The sequence below is a fragment of the Erithacus rubecula genome, assembly GCF_903797595.1.
Source record: "Erithacus rubecula genome assembly, chromosome: 1".
Lineage (NCBI taxonomy): Eukaryota > Metazoa > Chordata > Aves > Passeriformes > Muscicapidae > Erithacus > Erithacus rubecula.
Window position 1 is genome coordinate 28,083,973 of NC_136658.1, and position 11,465 is coordinate 28,095,437.

At 47.4% G+C, this 11,465-nt stretch overlaps 1 protein-coding gene across 1 annotated transcript; it reads left to right on the forward strand.

Moving 5' to 3' along the window:
- Positions 1-5,279: 5,279 nt before the first annotated feature.
- NANOG (Nanog homeobox) lies at positions 5,280-11,239 on the forward strand. The gene is made up of 4 exons (XM_079314343.1): positions 5,280-5,640; positions 8,454-8,728; positions 10,054-10,143; positions 10,566-11,239. Exons 1-4 carry the CDS (start codon positions 5,517-5,519, stop codon positions 10,926-10,928), a joined length of 852 nt encoding a protein of 283 aa, XP_079170469.1. The 5' UTR covers positions 5,280-5,516; the 3' UTR covers positions 10,929-11,239.
- The last annotated feature ends 226 nt before the right edge of the window (positions 11,240-11,465 follow it).

An 11,465-nucleotide genomic window follows, 5' to 3' on the forward strand; every position in this document is an offset into this window, starting at 1 on the left:
GTAGGAATAAACTGCTCTGATGATTCATCCCCGGGGCTGAAAGATTTGCTCCTTTGATATCAGTCCCTTGATCAGAGCTCTGCTATGTTATCTCTGTCTGGGGAGACTTAATTCCTGGCACATTTGGGCTGGTGGAATCCCAGATACCAGAACTGGTGACTGGAAAAGGGGAACACTACATTCTTCTTCCAGCTTTAGATATGTGGAAGAGTCTTCAAGGTTTGATATTCCAGGGCCTATAACCCCCTTAAGGCAGCCTTTGTCTGCATTTAATGCAACTGAGAAACGTCTAACTTTCTTCCCCCCTGCCAAAATCCATCACCTGCTCTCTCTGTAACTTACACCCTTGCAGAGGTGTCCCAACAGTTCCTTTAGGCTTGTTCCAAGGGCAGCTTTCCCTACCAGCTCACCCTCTACATGTCTGCAACATCCTCACAAGATATTGAAGACCCTTTCACTGTTCCCTTATGAGACTGTGCACTGATCCACTGTTTGTGGAGCAAGATGAGTGAAAACCATGGAAGGAACATGGAAAACATTTCTTGTGCCTAGTTCAGTTCAAATGTCATGGTCAAAACCTAATATCAAAGTGCTGGATAATGGGATGTATTGACAACTGAACTGGCAGAGGAGCCATGGGGACCTGCAGTTTTCTAAATTCAACTTAAGTGGGAATTCTTTGGAAAATTTGCCAAGGAGCAAGTTTGGGGAGTGTCACGCAAGAACTTCATCTCTGTAGGACCAGATGAGTTTTCCAGTGGTGGGAGACTGTTTTCTCCACATGCACATTCAGATTAAAATTCCATGTGTGACGCAAAATGGTTAAACATTATTTGAGATTTCAAGACTTCAGACAACTTGGTGCTGTGGCAATAACCACCATAAAAAAAAAAAAAAATCCTCATAGCTTTTTTTAAAGAGAAGGGGAAACAGTTAAAGTACTAAAGAAGAAGTAAGCATTAGAAAAACCCTCCCCTCCTTTCTGGGAGAAAATATCCCACAGATGGCATTAACAGCAGTAAAGATCCATTATTGCAGGAGACTTAGACATGGTGGATCTGGAGTGTAGCCTTGCTGTAGTTTTACATGCAAACTTATTTCTTCAAAGTGAAAACTCATATTGAATAGGAAGAAAACTCCAGCTTCCATTTCTGATACTGGACTTTCACGTCTTTTAGTTGGTGGCACATGCCTGGCATGGACAGACACTTTGGGAAGTGGGAAATGCACAACACCATCAAGCTGGACAAGAATTAGCTGTATTTGCCATAACTTGTAGCCATACAGCCAGAGAGATTGCTTTGACTAGTAACCACAGGTGCCTTTTAAACCTGAAGACAAGAGACAGAAGCTAGACTGGGCTTTGTGAAGGATATGTGAGAGCAGAGGACTGCATTCCAAGAGATGTTGGAATGAGACTAAAGTGGTAGATGTGGTAATATTGTCCAGGCCTTCACTTCGCCTACACTGATCACACCTTTTTTTTTTTTTTTTTTTTTGCAAAATGGGAAATAAAATCCTACAAGTGAGACCCAGGAGACTCTGGGAGTGCTGGCAACACTGACAGATCATTTTTTCCAGTTTCATTTTCCTCTTGGCATAACTGTCAATCTATACTTCTCTTTGAGGGCCTGACTGTGTGAAGGACTCCAGGAAGGATGTATGAGCAGAGAAATCAATCTCACAATAATGAGCAACAGCTTGGCCTAAACTGCTTTGCTGGAAATTAAGCCCATTCATTTCTTGACTCTTACAATTGTTTTCTCTATACAGATAAAAAAAAAAATAAAAGAAAAAAGAGGAGGAGGGGATTTAAATGTATATGCATGCATATATGTATGGGTGTAGCACAGATTTTAATTTTTACCTCTCACTGATCTTACTGAAAAAAATTTGCACAGTAAAATAAGCTGGACTTTTATTACTCAGAGTAATTTAAGAGAAGGGGCCCTCTGTTTTCCCTTCCTTCATGATCCAAAAGCACTTAACATGTGAAGTTGTGTCCTAAATTACATTCACAGAAGGAAAAATGAAAGCAGCTAGGAAACACTTACGAATGTTATTTAAGGTTTGCAGGCTTTCTAGACCCTCCCCAGGTCTTTTTAGGTAGGTGTTACCATAGATCCCCTTACAACTTTCTGCCCTGAGGGGTCTTAACTTACTTTTTTTGTGGCTCTGGATGCCTGCTATGTACAGCAAAGTGCCAGTTCTGACCAGCCTTAGGCTGAGAACAGTGGAAAAAGTGAAAAGGAATCCTTTTCCTTTTTTTTTTTTTTTTCTTTTTTTCTTTTTATGATCCCCCAAATGAAGTTTGGCTGTATTCCCTCAATGGGAAGTTATTTTACCCCTTTCAGAATTTTTCAGCCCAGTATGACCCACCTAAAACCCCACAAAATAGCAGCACATTTATGATTTTTTTCAATAAATTCTTCTTTCCCCTGCCTACTCTCAGTTCAGCAAAGCCATGTGTGTTAGCAGGGAAGAAAACACTTTTTTTGGCACAGATTCATTAACAATATTTATAAAGAGAACAAGGTCATTGTGACAACAGAGGAGCACATGGATCTAACTAGATTACAGTACAGTCTCACAGAGAGCAAAGAAAAAATGTAGAAAATCATAAGTCACCAAAAGAAAAGTCTTCTGAGAAAAGTATGGTGCTTTAAGAGAGGCAAATTCAAGTTCGAGTTATGATTAAAGAACTAACGACAAAATGGTTAAAAGGGGAATAGAGTGGTAATGTTGCAGTGTGGGAACATTTTAGCTACTTGGCTTTTTATGCTTCAAATTGCATTATTTTTCTTTTTTTTCCTCAAGTATCTTTTGATTAAGCCATTAGTATCAACAGTGATCACAACAACCCTACAAATGTTTAAACAAAGCAGGGTATTTGTTTGAGGCTTTAAAAAAACCCCAAAATATTATAAAACAATACTATCAAAGCCTTCTTTTTAAAACAACTGTATTAACAATCTTTGAATAATTAACCAAAACTATATTCAGCATTGTCAGATAACAGTGGGTATTTGGGCCCAGTCTGGAACAAAACTGTACCAAACCAAGCAGCCTTGGTTTGATGCCAAGCCACATCTGTGTCACATGTGGGGGACACAAGCTGCTCCTCAGAGATGCTGCTGAAAACCTCCTCAGAGATGCTCTGAAACCACAGGGAGTCCCTCTGTCCCCCCTCCTGCCCCCAGGGAGGTGACTCCCTCCGTGCTGCCCCACTTGCTGGTCCAGCCGGGGGGATGGCTCTGCTCCCAGGAGTGACACCACCCTCCTCCCCAGCTGCAACCCAGAAGGACTTTGTAGTGCAAGTGACTATGCTGGTTTATTATGGCCTCTGGGCACTTTGTAGGAAAGATCCCAGACACCTTCAGAAGCAGCTGAAATCAATGAGATCAAGTGTGAAGCGCTCAGCCAGTGAAACTCCCAGCAGCTACACAGACACACAGTGCCACCCACACCAGCACCCACACGATGTGTTCTGCTAGGTCTTCAGGTTCAACAATCCTACAAGAGATGCTGATACCTTCCAGGTCTGCTGGTTTCATATCCTGACTGCACCTAAGGCCATGAAGATTTGAACAGCAGCATATGGTAACAGGCCAGGCATGAGTAAGGAGGAGAGCATAACATTCTCCTTGACCAGTGGTACTGGAGCTGCCCAGTGGGTCCCAAGCTCTGTACAACTCATGGGACTGGTGCTTAATTAGCTAGGCCTTGAGGGCAGATGTGAGGGACAGCTCTTGTGGAACTGCAAGTCTGAAATGTAGAATGATTCAGAAGGGAGATATGAGCCAAAGCAAATTGTAGAGGCTGTTGCACCAAATATTCAGGATGTTCTTGGGTTTCTATTGAGGCATCTGTGCTCAAAAGCCCTTTAAGTTTTTCAAGTAAATTTAACATAAAAACCTGCTGTTCTTGTGCAGGGATATGTCTGTCGATCCTTGCAGTTTGTAAAGTAAAAAAGTGCTTCATGCAAACAGAAAACATAAAACTCAGTGTCAAGTTAAAGAGACTCTAGTCAGGTCCTTAGCTCCCTCCAGTCTGTACCTCATGGGAAAGGATCTCTACAGACAGGGAAGCCAGGACTAGTGACCTGCCATGGGGCACAGAGCAGCACAGCACAGTCCTGGTGGAAGTGGTGTTCTATGTCCTTTTAAACTGATCTAAATTCTATTTCCTATTTCTGTTGCTTTCCCCACCTGTTTGTATCTTCTCCCTGCTGATACTTAAACACTCACAGCAAGGAGGTGTCCCTCTCTGTCCTCGTGGCAGGTACTGGGATGCTTGGGATGAAAGGAGCAACAAGCATTTGTGAAGTAATGAGGTACAAGAGGGGTGAAGGGAACTGTTCATTTGAAATAATTTTACATTTCTGTGGATCAGCACCTTCAGCTCTGAGCTTCTGACAGGAGGCATGCATGTGTCCTGGTGACAGTGCTGGGCTGGTTCTAGCAAGAAATATTTTCATTGAATCTAGGACTTCTATCTCTATTAAGAAATGGACATTAGTGAGAGACTCACAATGTCTTTTTGGAGATTAAACTAATAAGATTTTCCTAAATACAGGTAGAGCAAAACCTGATGATGAGAGGGGACTGAAACAAGCCAAATCTGCAGGCCCAGAGCTGAATTCTGTGGTTCACTCACTTATCTTTGGTTATTTAATGAACAGCTCTGCAGGTGCCTGTCCCCCTTGGGTAGGCCATATGTCAGGAAACATCAGCTAACCTTGTCTTAAAGGAAACTCTTCATCTCCTTTATTCCAACCAACCTGCAGCAGCCTGGCAAAAGCCACAGCCAAGGCTACACAAGTAAAAGAAGGATATGCTTTTGAAAGGCCATGGGCAAGCAGGTCTGTTAGCTGTGCACCTTACATACACTAGATCTTTTCCTAGCTCCACAGTGAAAATGTCTCTGCTGGTTGTCCCCTGGTGTCCAGCCAGCTGAGATTCCTGAGCCTGCTCTGCAAAGTGAGATCTGCTGTTGGATGTGTCTGGCCCAGTGTTTCTGAGATTGCTCTGGCACAGGCTTGTTGAAGATGAGCCAAGCATATTTTCAGCTGGCTCCCTCCAAGGCCTGTATTGAAGGAAATTCCTTCTCAGTTAAAATTATATGAAATTTAAAAAATGGCGCTCCCGGGGTTGTGAGCCGGGACAGCTCAGCAGAGCCCCAAGGAGCGATCAGCAGGAGCTGTCCTGGCCTCAGGGTCAGACCCTGCTCAGGTGTGACCGAGGAACCTGCAGAACGGGAGGAATTCAGAGGGGACATATTTCAGCCCTGATGCCAGGGCTCCTTTCCCTGCCCCCTGCTCCGTCCCCACCCCACCGATCAGCCTCTTTACCATGACAAAGAGCCCGGAGCAGCGGGCTGCGGCGGAGGCCGCGGTCCCGGCCCGGGAATGGCCGGTTATAAAGGGCTGCCTGCGCCCCCCGGCTCGGCGCTGAGAGCTGCCCCGGCTGCGGGTGACATCTGCCCTGAGGGGGGACCCGCCCGTCCCGCTGCTCCCCATGTACCAGGCGTGCCCCGGCGGGGCTGCCCTGGGCTACCTGGAGCTGCACTGGGGCGAGCCAAGGCCAGCGCCCACGGCGGCCGGGCCGTGTCCGGAGGCGGCGGCGAGCAGGCACACAGCAGGTAAGGGCTGATCCCGGGATAGCTCTGCTCCCAGGCCGGGCGCAGATGGCTTCGAGCGGCTTTTTCTCTTCCCCTACCTTGGTTTCCTCGTGTGTGAGCTAGGAAAACTGCGGTGTGGTAGGCAAGGAGGAGAGGTGACCTTGGCCAGTCACACCATTTTCCATGCTGCTTTTCTGAGGTGACTGAGGTGAGGCTTCCTAAACCTCAGAAGAGCCTGCAAGAGTCCAGGCACTGTCAGCTCTGTGCTCCAGGCTGAAGGGCAATGTGACAGCTTGCTCTTATGGAAGTTTTGTGCAGGAATTTCTGGACCTCCTTTTAGTTTAATGCTGTCATATGTGCCATCGAGAGAAACAGATCCTGGAGATACTTCTTGTAATACTACTTAGAAACTCCTTGCAGCTTTTATGTGCTTATTAATCATGAGCCCTCATTGTGAGGGTTCAAATTCATTGATTTTGTTACTCACTGCTTCTTTCATTTTGCCATTTTCTTCTATTTCCCTCTTCTTTCTGTGCTCTTGTTGCTTTGCCTTCCCCTTTTTAACCAAAAGGTTCCGGGCCTCACCACAGTGACATTTTCTGTGCCTGCCATTCCTCTCCCACTCCAGTGAGTGGCAATAGAAGAGTTGGTAAGGGCAGGTTTTCCCCCAGCCCCTCAGTATGGTCAGCCGGGCAACACTCTAGCAAGGTGAATGGGTGGGAGGAGAGCCAGGTTTTGGGGTGCCACTTTGGAGCTGTCATTTGCTATGGAAAGCCACAGGCTGAGGCAGAGTGATTGTGGTTACTTGGCACGTGGCTATCTGCCATGTAATTTGGAGAAAGGCTTAGACTCCCTGTATGCTGCCTGCCCCACAAAGGCAGGGCAGATGGACTCCTTTGTGCCCTTGTGTTTGGTGTATAGACTTTAACCCCATTTCGAGCACTCTCCCCTCATACCTCTCTTAGAGAGAGCCCAGTTGTAGAAGTCCAGACCTACAGATGTCAAGGGATTGTGGGAGTGGGTCTGTCACACGTTTTTGTGTTCATCACATCTGTTGCATTGTTCCTGTTTCTTGCTTCCACTCTCCTTTACTCTCTTCTCATGGGAGAGGGAGCACTTTTGTCCTGAGCTCGAGCTGCACATGATACATTTCATGGGGCTTTGGATGACAGGTCAAGCAGCAGCCTGGGGGAGCTTTAGTTCTATAGTGTCTTGCTGTGGCTCCTGTCTAACAGGAGACTTTCCTGCTTTCCAGGCCCATGTTTCCAGCATACTCATTTCCTCCCTATAAGGTTTTTACTGCACAGCCTGCAGGAGCCTGTGAAACCACACAAAGTTTTAGCTTCCCATGCAGCTAGGTCACTGATGTTCAACTTCCTCAGGGGTCTCCAATCTAGCCCCACATAACACCCCATGCCCTTGCCTCTTCTGCTGACAGCCTCTTCCTGCTTGTAGACAGAATCCCTTTGCAATCCTGATTTGCTGCTTCCCAGTGCAAGAGTGATTGCTTAGTGGACTCTCAGCTTAGGACAGAAGAAGGAAAGGTTTTGTAGGATGGATGGGGAAACCCATTCCTCTGGGGGACATCAGTACTTTGCTCTGGACATATGTTCTGGAGATTGGGGAGGGTGTCTCAGTGTCACAGCTCTCAGGGTGACTGGTAAGGAGGTTGGGAGACATTGGTTGGGCTCAGTAGTCAGAAGCTGTGTACTGAAATGGCTCTGCCCCGTTCACTGCACCTCTAGTAGGAGGAGAGGGGATGGACCATGCACAACAGTGGAGGAGGGAGGGATGGGCAGATTCATCATTGTTGTTAGGGGAAAGAGGAGTGACTGGTATCACAGCCCTGCAGTCAGGTTGGCCTGAGAAGGTCTTAGCCTCTCTCAGACCCCAGTAATCTGGCATGTGACACATTTTCTTATTCCTGCAGCCTGAATGACTTTGCATCTTGGCTTTGTCTTTGTATCAGGTTTTGTCTTCACCAGGAGCCCAGATTGTTCAGGAAGCTTTTCCTTTAAGTCTTTATCTCAACTTTGTCATGAACAGAGATCCCTTGAGACACACCAGAACAAATGCCTTCTTCTGCACTCTTGAATTTTGTCCTCCATTTCCCTTTCAGGGACAGGATTGATACCTCCTTTCACCTGTTTCACATATCCACCTTTCCTCTCCCTCTCCTCTTGCTTGTGAAATTTCTCTCCTTCATTCTTCTGTCACCAAAAGCCCCTCTGAGACAAATAGGTCCTTCCACCTACAGTGTCTCCACTCTCTGTGGTGGGGGACAAAGGCCAGCAGGACTGAGCCAATATCCAATGCTTGATGCTCTCTATCTGCTTCCTCACTGTGAGCACTGGCTGCTTTGCCCCACCGTACATCCTGGTCAGAGGTTGTTTTGTCTCTACTGAGTACCTTGGTATTGCTGGGCAGGCAGTTTTGGGGAGCCCAGCTAGCTACCCAGAGCTATGCTTGCAGTCATGACAAGGCCTTTTTTACACCACAATCAGACTGAAATATTACTGAGGCCCTCTGGAGGAGAGCTCACTCTGAACCAATGTGCTCCACACTCTTGCACCACTCCCTGCCTTGACTTTTCTGCTTGGCAAAAGGGAGCCATGAGCATCCCAGAGAGGACTGATCTTGGAGGCTGCTTGCTCTCAGTATGCTTGTCTGTGCTCACAGATCCATGAAGAAAGGAGGGTCACACAAACCTTTGCTTCAAAAGAGGCTCCTGTCTCATAGGCAGGGAGCTCTACAGCAGGCAGGGAGCATGTTCATACCCTTACACCTAAACATTTTGTCTCTTACACCTTTTCTCATTGCCTTTTTATTTACAGAAGTATCCCCAGCTTCATCCAGTTCTGGGAATTTCAGCCAATTCACACCAGATTCAGCCACCAGTCCACATTCATCATCCTCGTCCCCACAGCCTACAGCTAAGTCTCAGAAGGGCAGAGAATATGGCGTGGAGGGGATGAGGAAGACCAAGAGCCGTACAGCTTTCTCCAAGGAGCAGCTGCAAATCCTGCACCAGCGCTTCCAGAGCCAGAAGTACCTCAGCCCCCAGCAGATCCGGGAGCTGGCTGTGGCCCTGGGACTCACCTACAAGCAGGTGAACAGAGACTTTGACCCACAGTGTATCCATCTCACAGTGGCTGAGTGGTCACTTAAGGAAGTGCCAGTATGGAAAGATGAGTCCCCAGCAGGGACTGAGGCAAAGGTGCCAGCTAATAGTTGCTCCCCTGCTTATTCATGCACAGACATCAGGAGCACTTTTGCAGATAGAGAGGTCAGTGGCACCTCATTTGGATCTCCCAAGTCAGGGATCAGTTAAAGGTTCTGTTGCTAACACCTGTAGTAGAATTGCAAACCCAGTGATGAATGTTGTTCGCCACAAACAGTCTCTACTCTGGCCCTGACAGCACTTCACAGATTTTTCCATGCGCTGTGAACTTCACAGAAACCCTGGCATGCATCTGTTCTCTGTCTCACGGGGCTGCTACATGCTGAAAGCTCTTGCTAGTGTGTCCCAGGTCTTATCTTGTCCAGTATCTAATAATGCTCCACACTCAGCACTGGTTGCTTGACACATGCTCCCTCCTCCCTGTGGCTGCTAGGCTCACACATCACTGCCCCTTGGTGTCTCTGCTGATCTCCAGGTATATTGCATGTAGTGAAATGATGCTGCCTCCAATTATGTCTTTCTAAAGCGGGGTTGGGGGGCTGGGCAATGGGGCACAAGAGCTCACCATTGCAAGTCTAAAATCTGCCTGGAATTTGGATCTCAGAGCTGGGCATGATGGCCTGTATGCCCTGGGACTAAAAAAGTTATATGTGCATTGTAAGTGCTCACGTAAGGCACACACTGAACTGGTTCTGTCAAGAACAAAGCAGGTGGGACAGTCTGCTCTTCCCTTCAATCCACATCCCTGCAAAGGCTGCTTTCACAGCACAGACACAGCCCGGGGGGGGAAATAGCCCTGGAATTTGCCTCAGCAAGGAGCTTTGCATTTGGGAACTGCTGGGTACAATGATCAAGTCTGTCCCTTCTCCGTTCACAAATACGCAGAAACAGTGTCTTAGAAGTTTGCCTGTTGTGCAGGGGGTTTGTAGAGGTGTTGGTGGATATTATTTACACCAGTCATCCACCTTCATGATTGGAATGAGTCAATTTGTCTCAACTATCACTGTCTCTTGACACCGAGCCACCCCTTCCCCCATCACACAGTTGCACTAGCCACCTGCTGAGGTTGCTAGACAGACCTCTCCCCCTGGCAACACCCCCTGGGAGTTCTTAAATGCTTTTATCTGCTGCTGCCTATGTATCTCTGCCACCTGGTCACTCTCCCTCTGGTTCTTCCTGCTTGTGAATTTGGTAACATTTGTTCTTCCCTCTCCTTTGCTGACATTTCACTCTGCTTTCCCTTCCCCACCCAGGTGAAGACTTGGTTCCAGAACCGGAGGATGAAGCTGAAAAGGTGCCAGAAGCACAGCCTGTGGAGCGAACGGGCTCAGTGTCTCACACAAGTAAGAGCACAGCACATGGCTCATCACAGCTCTTCAGTCTGGGCACATCAATCCCGTATTTCCTCCATGGGGGCAGCTTAAGCATACGAGTGTGAGCGTACCCGGCCTCCTGGTTTGCTCAGCACAGAGACACAGACTTGGCACCACTCCATGTGCTGGTAGTAGCCCAGCAGTAGGCTGGCTGTGCCACAGAAATGTTTTCAGGAAAAAGCTGGTTTCCTTCTATGTATATATGAATATATGTATGATTGCATATCCACTCCTAAGCTATGGGAATAGACATAGTTCTTCTTGCCCTCCATGCCATTGCTGCTGGTCAATAGGCAATATGAAACGTGAAGGGACAGAGCCCCAGTACATGTCAGGCATGTGGACACCAGTGGAGAAGCTATGTGTTCTGACTCTCTGCCTTTCCCTTTCAGAGCGGCTTCCAGACCGGTACTTACCTGGATGTGCACCCCAAATTCCACCAGGGCTACCCCATCACCGCAGCTGGCAACATCCAAGCCATGCCTGCCCCCTGTCAGCACTATGGAGCAGGGCAGAACGCTTACACAATCGTGACCAGCGAGGATGGAGGAGTCTTTGGCAAAGGCGGGGGGACCTGCAGCGTCCAGCAGACAGTGGGCTTCATTGCCCAGCACAAAGTAGACTTTTACCACAGCTACCCTGGCAGTGTGGAATATCCAGGCTCAAAGACAGGTGATGGCTATAATTTTCACCACTCAGCCACTATGGGGGCTCCTTTCCCAACCACTGCCAGTCACCATCTTTATCACTCATAAGCACTGTGGATGTGGGGTACTTGGTCAGCCAGAAATCAAATCTTCACATCTCTCCCTTTGTTGTTAGTGTGCTGTCCATCTCAGGGATACCTAGCTAGAACCTGTTTTGGCATCCAGATGTGTGCCTGCAGACATGCAGCCATGCAGAGACCCGTTTGCCCAGACACAGAGCCCTTCATTTCTGTGCCTGTACACGAGCACACACACATTCCTTCCTTGATTGGCACAGGCAACAAAGCTCCCTTATAGCAAAGCCCAAGATATGGCAACCCAGCTTATGCCCTGCCTCTTCTTAATTATGGATCTTATAACTTGTCTAAGGGGAAGCATAGATTACTTTGGAGATCTCATTTCTATGTATACAGTGTGTGTGCATAACACATGAATCCAGGGGCTGTATGGAGAGGTGCTGGTCACATGCCTTTAACTGAAGTTGGAGAAGTTATTGTCATGTGCCAGTTATCCATCTGAAGTGTAAACCATCACTTGTGTATATCAGCCTTGAGGTAAAGTGATGAAGGAGATGTGACAAGTAGC

Excerpts from the sequence above, each read along its gene's own strand:
- NANOG (XM_079314343.1), top strand. The coding sequence starts at position 5,517 with ATGTACCAGGCGTGCCCCGGCGGGGCTGCCCTGGGCTACCTGGAGCTG. Across the intron at positions 8,729-10,053 it reads TGGGACTCACCTACAAGCAG|GTGAAGACTTGGTTCCAGAA; the intron begins GTGAACAGAGAC and ends TTCCCCACCCAG. Across the intron at positions 10,144-10,565 it reads GGGCTCAGTGTCTCACACAA|AGCGGCTTCCAGACCGGTAC; the intron begins GTAAGAGCACAG and ends TTTCCCTTTCAG.